Below are 14,418 nucleotides of genomic sequence, written 5' to 3'. Positions count from 1 at the left end.
AACTGGACCCCTATTTATAAAGCGCTTGTAATATTAATTGTATTTATTTTGGTTCCAAGCAAAATTTGTTTTTCTGTTAAATTTAGTTTTTTATTTATTTAGTTTTTTTTTTAATTTTTCAATCCTTTTTTCTTTCTTAGACTTCCATTATATTCTTGGTTGTGCATGGTTACGGATTGGGGGATTACGTTTTCATCTCTTGCTTAGCTCTGATGATCTAGATCCGGCCATGAAGTACTATTGGAAGTATTCACAGTTGGCTGAGAAGATAGCATCCCTTAAGCTTGAAATCCAGGTATCTTTCTTGTATTATTTAACCAGCCTAAGTGTTTTGTAATGGTCTTTCATGCCTCAGGGCTCTTTTGTTGTTTTACAATGTTTAATTTTTTATGGGCTTTATTGTGAAATTTATGCACCTCCAATGCAATGTCAAAGATAGAATTGCTGTCCACATCTAAAGCTCTTCAAGCACCTCTCCTCAAATTTATTTCTTCATAACTATTACTTCTAGCTGCGTATTTGCATGTGTTTTTTGTTATCTATGGTTCTTTTGTTATTAAGTATCTTAATTTGAACCACAAGTTGAGTGCACAAGTTCTGAAGTCAATCTGACATGTTAAGTTTAATTAATTTCATTTCTCTTTTTAAGATCATAAACTCAAAACTTGTAATATATGTGAATGAATTTGCATGCTCATGTGCAGGCAGAAGTTTGTAGTTGAGCTTTTCTTTGAAGCCAAACAATGTGATAAATTTAAATATTTTAATATATGGGTTGTTGTAGGTGCGACAAGAGTGTGACTACTTAGCAGGACACTTTTCTACAAGAGAAGATGATAATAGAAGAACACTGGCTTTAGAAAATCTTGAAGTGGAGCTTAGAAGGGTGCAAAGAAAGGTTTAATCAGTTTCGCTTCTATTCTTGTATTACTATTTTCATTGGCAGATGAATAAACTAATTCATAGTATACGATAATATTGATACTTTGTTAGTGTTTGAGGAAATCAAATGTTTGTGGCAATTGTGAGTATGAATGATACCTTTTTGATAAGTAATAGAGTCTTACTAATATCAAAAACTCAAATCACTCTGCACTCCTTGCTCTACCTTTTGTTTTTCATGAGGTAGCTCTTTGAATAGACATCTTTTTACTTATCAAAAAAAAAAAACTCAAATCACCCAAGTATACAGGGAGTATACAAGGGGAGATCATGCACTCAGTCATGCAGATTACATAGATTTATCAAATCACTAACCGAATATGGAGGATGACAACGTAAAACAGACATCCAATCCTATAAAGTTCTAAAGAAAAATATTAGTTTACCAAGGCTGGACATGCTTCTTGTCGGTTCTTGTCTTTTATCTGATGACAAAAGTTTCTTCATGTTCTCAGATTGTGTTCCGCTCTGATCCCGGGAAATTTATGAAGTTAAAACATGATTGCAAAGAATTTTTCGAAAAATGTGATGGGCTTCTTAAATGTATTACACCTTTGGAGGTTATGGTGAGTAATATCGAAGCCATGGGCTTACCACAGATCGTTGATCAAGTGTGCAACTGGCAGGTACAAATAATATGCATGATTAGATAGTTGGGAATGTATTTTGTATGATAACAATTCATTTCTTTTCCATTCCACATTGTTGTTGCATTTTAAATTATTATTCCTATTTCACATGTTTCTATCTTGGTCTATCAGGACACAGCAACCTGTTTTGTTGGCCGATTATCAGAGGAATATGCTGAATATGTTGATGTAGTTCAACCAGTTCAAGTTGCAGTTTATGAAATGAAATTGGGCTCATCGCTGGTTCTGGCTAGCGTCTTCCAGAAAGATTTGCTGAGTATGGTTGAGCTGGACGATATGGATCTCATTATGGTATTTTTTCTGTTGTATTTTAGATTTTTTTTTTTCTTTTGGATGTTTTAAACATATCATTGGCTGACTTGGAGGGTATTTCAGGGAACTATCTATTCATTCATGAGATTTCCCCGTGGATCTCCATCCAAGTTGATTTCTGTTAACTTGAGCAGCACACAGCCTCAGCTTCTTTCCTATGACATAGATATTCCCACAATCTTCTCTGCTGCTGATATGTCCTTGCTAGAAAAGTTGGTTACATTCTCAAATGGTGTTGCTGTTGATAAGGTGGTCTGCACTTCATTTACTTCTTTCTTAATAGATAAACTTGTTTCATTTGATGTCTCCATCATAACGTCTTCTTCGACAGTTCATCTATTTGGAGTATTTCATTTATTTTACTATTATGTAGTATCAAATTGACGTGTTTATGCAATGTATTTGCTTTCCCATTTGGAACAGGTCTCTGTTATGCAACTTAAAGCGTCTCTTCATCAAAATGTTCTTGTCCGTGTTGCACACCATGTAGCTAATGCTCAATTGATGGATAAAGAGTCCTTTAAGGTCAGAGTCTATTTTAATTGCAACTAATAGAAAGGAATTTGCTCACACGATTATTATCTGATTATAAAATATATGTTCTGAATCAGCTTTTGCATAAAATATTTAAAGAATTTTCCAACCTTTGGGTGAGCATGAAAATTCAAGCAAAAACCAAAAAGTACTATGATTCTCAGCAGTACAAGTTCAAGCCTCGTGCATTTCAGATTGAGAGGATAATTGAAGTGGATATATCAACACTTGGCAAGTCAATGGGAAATGATAGTTTTTCAGAATGGAAGGCATTGCTTTCTGAAGAAAAGTTAACTACAATGGTAGTACTTTCATAATATTTATATGCAAATCTATGCAAGTATTTGCATATTGTAAATTTATCATAGTTTAGTTTTTGGTGGTCATAAAATCCTTTTGTCCTTTTTAGGAGACTTCTAAGGAACAAGAAGCTTCAGAGGAAGAATGGGATGTAATAGAGGAGTCCATCCTGAAGAACACAGTCGACATTCACAATCATTTATTTGGTTCAAATAATCTTGTTACTGTAAGTTATATTAGAAATTTTGTTTGAGAATACTTAGTATATCGGTCAATCTGCGAGATGTCACCTTGTGCTCCTGAATTTTTATTTATTTATTTTTTATAGAAGAAGTATGAATTTCAACAGATATGGTATTTCTTGAAATTATGATTGCAAGTTTTGAGTCCCAAAAAAAAAAAAAAAACATAGAAATTTATTCTGTATTTATTTATAACTTGTTTAACAGAATATGATTTTGTATAACTAGTTCATTCCTTTAACTTTTTCACTACAAATTGATGTCTTAGAAGAATGTTTTAGTGGTTTTTGTGTATTGCTAATGTAAAACCGCTGGGAGATATCTTGGTATTAATTGAAGTCAGTGACGTATTTATTTTTCCTTGTGGTTGGATATGTCTTGGTACAGAAGGTTATGGCTTCAATGCACCCTATTCTTGGGTTTGTGTTTGTGTGTATTAAAAAAGATGCTACATGCTGTCACTAATTGTTTGTTCAATTCAGCCTGGAACTTTCCAAATATCTGATGCAGAGAGATTGCTTTCCTTTACTGACTCCTATAGATTGGGAGTAGGGATGATTAAAGGTGATTTAGTTGAATTTTCTAATTTTCTGAATGAATATTTGGTATATTGTGCCATGGAGAGAGCATTCATTACCTTTTCTTCTTTACCCCCAGGTTTCAGAAGTTTATTTTTGTCCAGTTTAGATGCTAAACTTGTGCCAGAGCACTTATTACGTCTTTGTTTGGAGCATGAGCAGACAATTGCATCTCGTAGATCTGCTTGCAAATACAATTTTTACAAGGTTTTGCGAACTTCTTTGGTTGCTTGTTATTGCAATGTTTTCTTTTTATTTGATCATCTTCTAACTGAATTACCATCCCTTTTCTAGGATTCAAATGCTCCTCTAATGGCTAAAATGGTGAAACTGCTTACTCCTCTTCAACATCAGATTCTTTCCCTCTTGAATGAATGGGAGGATCATCATGGCCTCCAAAGTATCATGGGTGTAATTAAGATGCTCTTGAATATTCCTTTCAGCACCCCATTGGCTAAGGTAGTGATATGACTATTTTACAGTCTCTTCAGGACTGCTTGATTGATGGCTTTGGATGATGCAAGAAGTGATTAAAGTAGTTTTAGTGGACAGAAAAGGTCCAATAACACTAGTGAACCTTTAACCTAGCATCGTATGTGTCACTTAGCTGCACAGAACACTGAGTATTAAATATGTGAATTAAATTGATAGATTCTTATTTAATTTATTTGTTAAATTTAATCATGGATTTTGAAATCTGTCTCATGGAGCCTTAACTTCTGTCCGTCTGCATGTCTGTGTTTGTATGAACGAGTTGATTATCCATCTATACTAAACCTTATCCCCTCCAATGAGTGCATAAGTATGTGATTTTTCTTGTTTGCAGGCTCTTTCTGGATTACAATTTCTACTTCACAGGGTCCAGGCATTACATGAAAATGGCTCAAAATTCTCCCTAGCTGGTTAGAACTTGCTTCCACTAAGCACTTTTCCTTGGGTCTTGCTGTTGTTATTATAACGTTTTATGGTTTTCTTTAAATGGTTATAGATCAATTGGAGCCTATTCTTGATCTGATGTCATCATGGAAAAAGTTGGAATTTGGATCTTGGCCTGCCCTGCTTGATGAAGTGCAGGATCAGTATGAGATTAATGCTGCGAAGGTAAGTCATAGTTATTCATATTGAAGACTCAATATAATTGCAGTGCAATTGTTGAGCATAAAATTTGTTAACCTCTAAAGAGGATGAGGGTAAATAACAGCAGTAAGAGTTAATAGTTAATACTATTCCTTGCCCACAAAAAAAGTGTGAATACTTTAGCCATTTAATAATGAGGAAAACTACTGTTGAAGTAAAAAATTTTCTTTTGTTTTTTCCTCTGAGTGAATTTAGTTTGTGTACAATCATGGCTTAATGAACTCTGCTTCAGTGCAATCAAGCAAGTACAGGTTCGCTGATCCTGTTAGAGAAGTCAACAATTTGTAACATCGGAAGATAAACTCCTGTTCTTGTGATTAATTCCAATCTTTAAGCTTTCAGTGTATGCATTAAAACAGCTTATAGAATACTTGTGATATAACATAAGCTTGCAGAATGGCTAAAATGTCCTTTTCGTCTTTAATCTTGAACCTCTGTGTTATCTTTTGCTTAACTAATTTAATTTTTTGTCTTTTTACTGTTGCAGTTATGGTGTCCTCTATATACAATTCTTCAACCCAGAGATTCTGTTGATACAGTTGGATATGACCTATCTACCATTCAAAGGCATGTTCTAATTAAGTTTCTAGCCTGAATTCATTTTGAAATTACTTTATTAGGTATATGGAATAATTTTGTAATTTACAATTGGGACTTGCAGTTTGGAGGAATTCATTAACACATCCAGCATTGGTGAATTTAGGAAACGTCTTCAACTTCTTTTTGCTTTCCTTGGTCAATTTGAGACTGGTAGATGCCTGAATATTTATTCAAGGTGAGTTGTAAATAATGTGGCTTTGTTGTCTTTCACCTTTTAGATTTAAAGAAAAATCATGTAGGAGATCATCTGACTTTTCCCCAATACATTTCTGTGAAAGTTAATAAGTCATCTCTAAGACTCAAATATTTCGTTTCATTTGAGGGAATGGGGGAGAAAGTGGAAAAAAAAGACCCAATTTCCTTTTATTATTTAGAAGGAAAAAGAGAAGAAAGAAAATGTAGAGGGAAAGTTTCTATGGGTCCCACCAATTTTTATTTATTTTTTGTTTCCCCTCCAAATCCATAAAATGAATTTTATACCCTTGGAAATTTTTTTTAATGTGAAATTACTTTTATATTGTTATAAGTAATTATTAATTTAAAATTTAGGTGGATAAAACAGTAAAATAAATTCTCCCCCCTTTCATTTTCCTTTCCTCTCCCTCACTCTTTTTTCTTCTCTACCCCCTTTCTGTGCAACAAAACATAGTGTAATGGTCATAGTGCCCATTATATGTTCTTTGTTGCCAATTATTGTTTATATATGGTATACTAATTTTTAATTGATTATGCCAGCCCTTCTGATATGGAAAATCTGAAGATCTTGTACAATGTATTTGGATTTTATGTGCAATTCTTACCAACGTGAGTTCTTTTCTCTTGTTATATATTTAAATATTTTTTAATTAACAAAGATCTATGGACTCATTTTGGTTGGTAATAATGTGTTTTTACTCCAGCATCTTGGAGCACATAAAAGCTATTAGAAGAAATATTGAGGTAGAGCTAAAAGAACTTCTGAAACTATGTGGATGGGAGCGTTCAGAAAGCTTGCTGTCAATTAAAAACTCAAAAAGTACCCGGAATAAGCTCAGGGATCTTATAGAGAAGTACAATGTAAGTAACATGGTTTATTAGTTTATCACTGATGCTATGAGATGAGCTTTTGTTGGATTGGTAATAGTTAACAGTGGACTGTTAACATGAGTAGAACCGTACAAAATTTCTATTTTATTTAATTTTTTTAGCCTTCCTACTCATTCGTGTCAAATGTGATTTCTTACTTAGTGATTAATTTGTATTCGTATTTCTCAAGACACAAAATAATCTAGCCTCTTTTCTTGGAGATAATGGTAATGACATGCTCTGTTGTTTTTGTTTGTATAGGAACATCTGCAAAAACCTGTATTGCCTTTTCTTAACCAATACGCACTACAAAGGGGAACAAATGCTCAATTACTAAATGGTCAAAAGCTGCTTAATGAATTTTCAGAAAAAAATATAGGGATGTGCAATGCTCCTTTTGATCTGACAGCATTCTGTGATGAAGACAGGTTTTTGCTTTTATACATTCCTGGCATTTTGTGTGCTCAAGTATTTTCTCCAAATACCTGGTTCTGGAACTTCACCATCATTTTTCCTGGTTTAGGTTATTTTATGCTGATTGGAGAAAAAAAGTAGATCATGCTTTGCAGGAGTTGCACCTTGAGAGAGTTTCTGATTTTGATACTTCTTTCTTACACTTTAAGCCTGCTGAAGGTCCCCCCCTACCTCCCTACTTATTTCTGAGTTATATTCCTTAATATATTTTTTTTTCTTCTGCTAGTCTCCTACTATGGCATTTCTAGTCTTATGAATATGTACTTTGTGCAGAGGTTGGTAGTATTTTAAGGCAATGTTCGGCCTCCCAGTCTACATGCCTCTTGTACCAGGAACAATGGAAGGACGTGTGGTGCACAATTGAAAATATATATCAAACTGTAGTGCATTGTGGTGATCTATGGAAGGACACAAACAAGAGTCTGGGGAAGAGGAGGGCCTTTTCAGAGCTTCTAAAGCTGTTAGAAAGCAGTGGCATGTCTAGGCACAAGTCTATATATATGGAGGTAATCAAAATTGGATGCTGGGATATTAGTTGTTGTAATCTATAGCTCAGATTGTGTGTGCATTATTATAAAGGCTAAATGTTGGTTTTCTTTTTCATGACTGGCACTTTATAGGGCCAACACAAATCTTGGTGGTTCCTTGAACCATCATATGATGTACAGCATCTGCTCCTGACACAAAGTAGACTGGCTCCTGGAGCTTTGGATGTTGCTGCTGCCAGTAAATTTCAAAGTTTTCCCCATGAGACCTTGGTTGCTGAATGGAAAACCGCCAATGAGTACTACTTTAAGAGCATAGCATCAGTGCTGCTTCTGCAACAGATTTGCCTAAACTCCCACAAGGATATTACTCGTGAACAGGTAGATCTCTAACTAAATATCAACTGAAAAGACCTTTTTAGTTTGATTTTGTTTAATCAACTGATTTCTCATGCTTTATGTTCCATTGCCATTTTAGGTAGTGTTGCCAACTTGATACAATTCTATTTTTCTTTGTGATATCTTGCTTGACATGTGAAACCTGATTAATTTACCTATGGGGTGAATGCTAGAATTTAATGAGTTTGTACATCTAAAAATCACTATTATTGTCTCTCTGGTCAGGCTTGCTTGCCTGTCCAGTTTCTACACAATTATTTAAGAAACAGTTAGTTCCAAGAGTATATATAATCCTCCTGTGTTGATTTCTTGGCTTTTTTTGTAGGTTGATAGGTCGGGGGCTTTTCTCAACCAGCTCATTGAGATACAGCAGAAGCAGCAGGTTGCTGTCAATGATTTTGCTAGGCAATTGAAGCGCTTGAGGGAATCTGTATCTACATTGGAAAATCTCTATCCAAATTCTCCAACCACTGATATTGAAACAGTTAGTGTGTGCCATATCAAAAATAAACATGGCACCTTGAATTGCCTGTGGCAGCAGAAGGTAAGTTTTCAGTCTGGAATGTGGCTTGGCAAGTTTGTTATAATTTTTCCTGATATTTTGTTTCACCTTTCTCTTAAGCTTAAGATATGAGAATTTTTCTCTGCAGGAACTCTTTGATGGTTTTTGTGCCATGCTGAATGAAGCATCGCTGGTGCTAAGAACATTTGAAGATACCCATTTGAACACTTGTCATGGTGTCAAAGCTGCAGCAAATAGGGTTCTTGCTTTCATTGGAAAATTTGTTCCTGATTTTCAGAAATCTAAGGTGCAATATTATTGTTCCTCATTGTGTTTTTCTTTGAAGACAGTACTTCTTGGACAATATTGATGATAATTCTGTAACAGGAAGCATTGGATTATTACCTTCTTGGCCAAAACAGATCTACAGCAACACTAGCTGGTACCTCACACTGTTATGTTATTACAAAGCAAATGGAACAGTTGGTGTCTCAAAACTTCCAGGCCATAAAAAAGTTTGAGGAGCATCTCTTAGCTTTCCAAAAGCAAGATGTGGATTCAAGTTCAGTTATAGAAGTTTTGTTCAGTCATTTTGAAGTGGTGTTTAGAAAGGTATCTTTTCTTGTTTTGTTTTTCCTCCTTTCTATTCGTCTTCTTCTACGCTTCTTTTGTTGCTTGGGCTTTGAGCGGGAATATAACTAGATTGTCCAATCTTCTAACCTGCTGTCTGAAATAGAACTTATAAATGTTACTTGAAAATTTTTGCAGGGAGAATTGATGGAGGAAGAGTATAATTCCATGCCGTCAATCAATGAACATACTGAGGGCAATAGTTCTGGGTTTGTTGAAGCCCTTAACAGTACTTTTGAACATATCACTGATGCATTGCGGAGATTAGGTTCATCAAGTTCTGGACAAAACCTTCCAGAAGAGTCAGTGGGGACTATTACCTCTTGGGAATTTCTGTTTGACTCATTTGCAGTGGATTTAAGATTGGATCTATTATGTGAAAAGCTTCTCAAAACTATGTTCTATGCGGTAAGTTACTTGCTGCATGCTTTGATTTATTGTCAGGTCTTTCCCATTTGTAGATATATCTAATCTGGTTAATCATCTGATTGGCTGTGCTCAGGAAAAACTCCTGAATCATTCTAGCATTGATATTAGCAGTAATTCCCAAATTGGAGCACAATTTAAGCATCTAAACTTCTCTTTGAACATAATTTTGAACTTTGGTGATGCACTCCTGCAAGATCTTTTAGCTATGTATAGAACGGTAAGTTCGTTGCCTCTTTGCTCAAAATTTGGCATTTCTTTTAATTTTGTGTGAAGAATGTTTTTCTTCGAGTGTCATATTGGCCAATTTTTCTGTGAATGTGAAAAACAATAGTACTTGTTTTCTATTGTAAATGAAGATTCAAACAATAGGATGACTCCTTTTTTTTGGTTCGAATTTTACCTGTGCAATTTTAATTTTCTGAATTATTCATGGAAGCAAACTTTAAATTTATGAAATACAATAACTAAAATCTGTATTTTTCCATGCAGGTTTCTATGGTGACCCATGTGCTTGCAAGTGTTTTTGCTTCTTTATTTTCAAAAGGATTTGGCATCTCTGCCGAAGATCAGGTGGATGATGGTACTCGTGATAGATCTGAAGATGCAAATGGAACTGGTATGGGAGAAGGTGCTGGAATGAATGATGTCAGTGATCAGATAACCGATGAAGATCAGCTGATTGGGGCATTGGATAAGGTACAGCATTGAAACATATTTGAGTTTGCATAACTTGATATTAATGCCTTTTTCTTTCGATTTCATTAATGCTTTGACTGTCTCATTCTTTTCCATTAAATGTTTCTACAGCCAGGTGAAGAGCAAGATGCCTCAAATGAAGTCCCGAATAAGAATGAGAAGGGGATTGAGATGGAACAGGATTTTGCAGCTGATGCACAGAGCGTTAGTGAGGACTCTGCAGAAGATAACAATGATGATGATAGTGAGGATGAGCAGTTAGAGTCTGCAATGGGGGAAACCGGTGCTAACAGTGAAGCAGTTGATGAGAAACTTTGGGATAAGGATGAAGATGAACCACCCAGTAATTCAAATGAGAAGTATGAATCAGGGTCTTCTGTTAGGGATAGAGATACAAGCTCTAGGGAGCTTAGGGCCAAGGAAGATAGTGCTGCTACTACTGATGAACCTGGAGAGCTTAATGCTGATGAACCTGGAGAGCTTAATTCTGATGAGGTTGGAAGTGAGGACAATCTTGCTGACAGAGAGAACATAGAAGACATGAAACTGGACAAAGAAGAAGCATTTGCTGATCCCACAGGGTTAAATCCTGATGAGTCAAATCAGTGTTCTGATGAAGATATGGACACAGATGAAAAGGAGGTTGCAGATTCTGTGGAGGGCGCAGATCCTGTGGAGAATGAGGAGTCTGATGAGAAGGGAAACCACAAGGAAGAAAATACAAATGCAACAGATGAAACTATGGGAGAGGCAGAGGCAGAACAAGTGGGTGGAAGTCCTGAAAGGGATGATCCTGGTAGAGATCATGAAGAGAATGTTGAGAAGAATTTAACCAAACCAAGTAATGATATGTTCAAGCCAGGAATTTCTGATCTTATTTCTGATCATGTGCCCAATGCAGAATCTGCAACACAACCAAAAGGTGACTCTCAGGCACCAGATTCAAGAAATATAGCACCACAATCAAACTGGTCTAGCGACAATGATGCTCAAAATGACTTTGCTCCTTTAAAGGGCTTACCTTCCACTAATACTACTGAAATGGATATTGAGGTTGCTGACTCATCAAATAGTGGGAGATTCACTGACGATCAACCAAAAAGTCAGTTCCCTCAACACGAACCTTCATCTACTCAAAAAACCCAAACTAATCCTTACCGGAATGTTGGGGATGCACTTGAAGAGTGGAAAGAAAGAGTCAAAGTGTCTGTTGATCTTCAGGCAGACAATAGAGAGTCACAAGGTGAGATCGAGGATGCAAATGAAGATGAATATGGATTTGTGTCTGAATTTGAGAAAGGGACAGCACAGGCCTTGGGACCTGCAACATCTGAGCAGGTTGACAGAAATGTCAATGGAAATAAGCCGGATGAAGATAGTCTTACAGTGCATAGGGATGACCTTGCTGATATGGAGATTGAGAAGCAAAATTCTGAAGCACCCTCTCTCAAGAGCTCTGCGTCAATCCAAAGAAGTAAGATTGAAGAGCATATGCAGCTCACAGATTTGGAGAAGTCACCTAATGAGGGATCTGAAGAGGTTCAAAGTCTTGATGATGATAATCCTGGAAGCCTTTCAGAGAGTTTGGTCTCTGTTAAGAAGTCTTACTTAAGCGAAGGCATACATCAATTCAGCAAACTTTCTGTTGATGATGAGCTGGGAAAGGCCCAAGATCCTGAGGAAGTTTCCAATGATGTGAACAATAATGCTACTGCTCTTTGGAGGAGATATGAACTGCAGACGACAAGGTTATCCCAGGAATTGGCAGAACAATTGCGTCTTGTGTTAGAGCCCACTCTTGCCAGCAAGCTCCAAGGGGATTATAAAACTGGGAAGCGTATTAACATGAAGAAGGTAATTCCATACATTGCAAGTCATTACAGGAAAGATAAGATATGGCTGAGGCGGACCCGACCTAACAAACGTGATTATCAAGTTGTTATTGCTGTGGATGATTCCCGTAGCATGTCTGAGAGTTGCTGTGGTGATGTTGCCATTGAGGCTCTAGTAACTGTTTGTCGTGCCATGTCTCAACTGGAAATGGGAAACTTGGCTGTTACAAGCTTTGGAAAGAAGGGGAACATTAGGTTACTGCATGATTTTGATCAGTCGTTTACTGGAGAGGCTGGGATCAAGATGATCTCCAGCTTGACATTCAAACAAGAGAATACCATTGCGGATGAACCGGTGGTTGATCTGTTGACGTATTTGAACAACATGTTGGATGTAGCTGTGGCAAAGGCACGACTTCCATCTGGACAGAACCCATTACAACAGCTTGTCTTGATCATTGCAGATGGTCGGTTCCATGAGAAGGAAAACTTGAAGCGCTGTGTTAGAGATGCGTTGAGTCGGAAGCGTATGGTTGCATTTCTACTTCTAGATAGTCCGCAAGAGTCGATCATGGACCTCATGGAAGCATCCTTTGAGGGTGGAAGCATTAAATTTTCAAAGTATATGGATTCCTTTCCCTTCCCATATTACATTGTGCTAAGGAACATTGAAGCACTTCCTAGAACTCTTTCTGACTTACTGAGACAGTGGTTTGAGCTTATGCAGTATTGGAGGGAATAAATTTGTTGGATTGAAGAGTTCAGTGTGACACAATTGACTTGTGAATGTGCAAAGTTTGACGGGCACAAGGTGCGGTATAATGTAGTGTTCAAAATCAGGAAAAAAAAAAAAAATTGATGTTATAATTTTAGATGGCATGTACAGTATCTCAAATGCTGCGTAACAAAATTACGTTATCAATAATAAAGGCTATCTGTTGTGTCAACTTGCTTGGCTATTTTCAATGTCATTTACATTGTTATATTTTTTTGGTGATGGAAGGAAGGACCCAATATAATATTCACCTCCACCGAATTCTAAGTTAAATTTTTGACACAGCAATGGAAGGGAACATTAACATTGCTATAACTGGCTTGGTCTGTCAGGACTAGTAAACACCAAGGTTCCTATTCATGCGAGTGCTCTTAACACCACTGGGTTTCATTTTCAGATATTATTTTATTTATGGATTAAAGTATACAATGTTGTTTTACACCCCCATTCACTGATGCATTATAGAGTTGTGTTATATCATCTTCTACGTGCCTTATTTCCATTTTCTTTGTGGGGCTGTGTTGTGTATGATCCAAAATGCAAGCATATATTTAATGACACCTGTGTTAATGAAGTTGTGGGTTATAAACCCAGTGGTGTTGACAACTAGTGGAGGTTGGACCACAAGTTTTAAGATTTGATAATATTTTACATGGTTTCTTTGCCCTAAACATGGGAAAGACTGGATGGTTTCTTTATTTGTTAATCTGATTCAGTTGACATTCAATCACTTGAATATACTGAACTTCATGGGAACTTGGGAAGCAAGTAAACAATCCATCAAGTCTCTCCTATATTATATGTAGGCAAATAATCCGATCAAATTTAAAAGTCATTCAACCTCCACTAATTGTGGACATGTTTCACTCTAAATGGAGGCATTTCATTTTATAATTAAGATTTTATTTCTTAAATCTAATAATTTTACAAAATGTTCATGATTCACATCATTTTAAATTTTAAATTATATAAGATACATCTTTAGATTTATAATATTCAATCTAAATCATAAAATAAATCAAATTAACTTAGATAAAAATTATTCATTTCCAATAGCACGCAGTTATATTTTATAGCCCACAAATTTTCATATGATAATAGAAAGTTTCGCTAATGGGGAGGCTCAGTACAAAATTTCCTCAATTGCTTGAATGTTAAAGAATTGTCATATACTACCACGCACCATTGTAAATTCATATATCTCAATATGTAAAAAAATGTCATAGTAAATTCATATATAGTGGGAAAATATAAATTAATTTTAAATTAAATTTTGTCCCAATCTCAAAATGTTGGGATCACTATCTCAACATAAACTTCATAATTATCAACATATCAAAAAATTAATTAATTATTATTATTATTATTATTATTTTTTGTGTGTAAGTGGTATTCAAGCCCATACCTCAAATCAATAATATAAATATATATATATATATATATATCAACCAAGTGCAAAAACACCAAACCCTATTATTTCTCAATGTTTGTGTCTCTAGGAAGGCTTGTTAGCCGCCTATACCCTTTTCGAATGAAATAAGCTTCAATAGTTGAGGATACAAATAGGAAGAACTAACTATGTCAAAAGTCTAGAAGACAACGACTTTATTAGTACAACCCAAAGTGAAATTGCAGCACGTAAGTTTAATTAAGAGCACTTTCAAGAATGAGTGATTATATGAGATTATTAGATGCAAACCTATGGTGTCTCTCAACATATTGTACGAAGTCTAGATATCAACTGTGGAGTCTTAAGAAAAGAAAAACACTAACTAACTATATAGCTATGGAGTCTTAAAAAATCAATATCATAATTAGTGAGAAGAAAACAAAACG

General features: G+C 35.6%; 1 protein-coding gene across 4 annotated transcripts in view; it reads left to right on the top strand.

The window, feature by feature from the left end:
* Positions 1–12,754, top strand: part of LOC111993412 (midasin) — a 41,664-nt gene extending 28,910 nt beyond the window's left edge. For all 4 annotated transcript variants that reach the window (XM_065773879.1, XM_024025247.2, XM_024025248.2 and 1 more), the window contains 28 exons: positions 141–295; positions 785–898; positions 1,398–1,568; positions 1,704–1,883; positions 1,968–2,153; positions 2,328–2,429; positions 2,516–2,740; positions 2,848–2,964; positions 3,463–3,544; positions 3,638–3,765; positions 3,853–4,017; positions 4,385–4,460; positions 4,547–4,659; positions 5,183–5,262; positions 5,357–5,470; positions 6,031–6,099; positions 6,195–6,351; positions 6,622–6,788; positions 6,884–6,993; positions 7,108–7,340; positions 7,455–7,700; positions 8,044–8,262; positions 8,369–8,527; positions 8,608–8,832; positions 8,989–9,258; positions 9,353–9,496; positions 9,769–9,975; positions 10,087–12,754. In XM_065773879.1, coding sequence (XP_065629951.1) covers positions 141–295; positions 785–898; positions 1,398–1,568; positions 1,704–1,883; positions 1,968–2,153; positions 2,328–2,429; positions 2,516–2,740; positions 2,848–2,964; positions 3,463–3,544; positions 3,638–3,765; positions 3,853–4,017; positions 4,385–4,460; positions 4,547–4,659; positions 5,183–5,262; positions 5,357–5,470; positions 6,031–6,099; positions 6,195–6,351; positions 6,622–6,788; positions 6,884–6,993; positions 7,108–7,340; positions 7,455–7,700; positions 8,044–8,262; positions 8,369–8,527; positions 8,608–8,832; positions 8,989–9,258; positions 9,353–9,496; positions 9,769–9,975; positions 10,087–12,549 — 6,677 coding nt within the window. In that variant the 3' untranslated portion in view covers positions 12,550–12,754. The remainder of the gene's footprint in view (positions 1–140; positions 296–784; positions 899–1,397; positions 1,569–1,703; positions 1,884–1,967; positions 2,154–2,327; positions 2,430–2,515; positions 2,741–2,847; positions 2,965–3,462; positions 3,545–3,637; positions 3,766–3,852; positions 4,018–4,384; positions 4,461–4,546; positions 4,660–5,182; positions 5,263–5,356; positions 5,471–6,030; positions 6,100–6,194; positions 6,352–6,621; positions 6,789–6,883; positions 6,994–7,107; positions 7,341–7,454; positions 7,701–8,043; positions 8,263–8,368; positions 8,528–8,607; positions 8,833–8,988; positions 9,259–9,352; positions 9,497–9,768; positions 9,976–10,086) is intronic.
* The last annotated feature ends 1,664 nt before the right edge of the window (positions 12,755–14,418 follow it).

This window comes from Quercus suber, unplaced genomic scaffold (genome assembly GCF_002906115.3).
Source record: "Quercus suber isolate HL8 unplaced genomic scaffold, Cork oak 2.0 scaffold_82, whole genome shotgun sequence".
In the NCBI taxonomy this organism is placed as follows: Eukaryota; Viridiplantae; Streptophyta; class Magnoliopsida; order Fagales; family Fagaceae; genus Quercus; species Quercus suber.
This window is presented reverse-complemented; position numbering and strand designations above follow the sequence as displayed.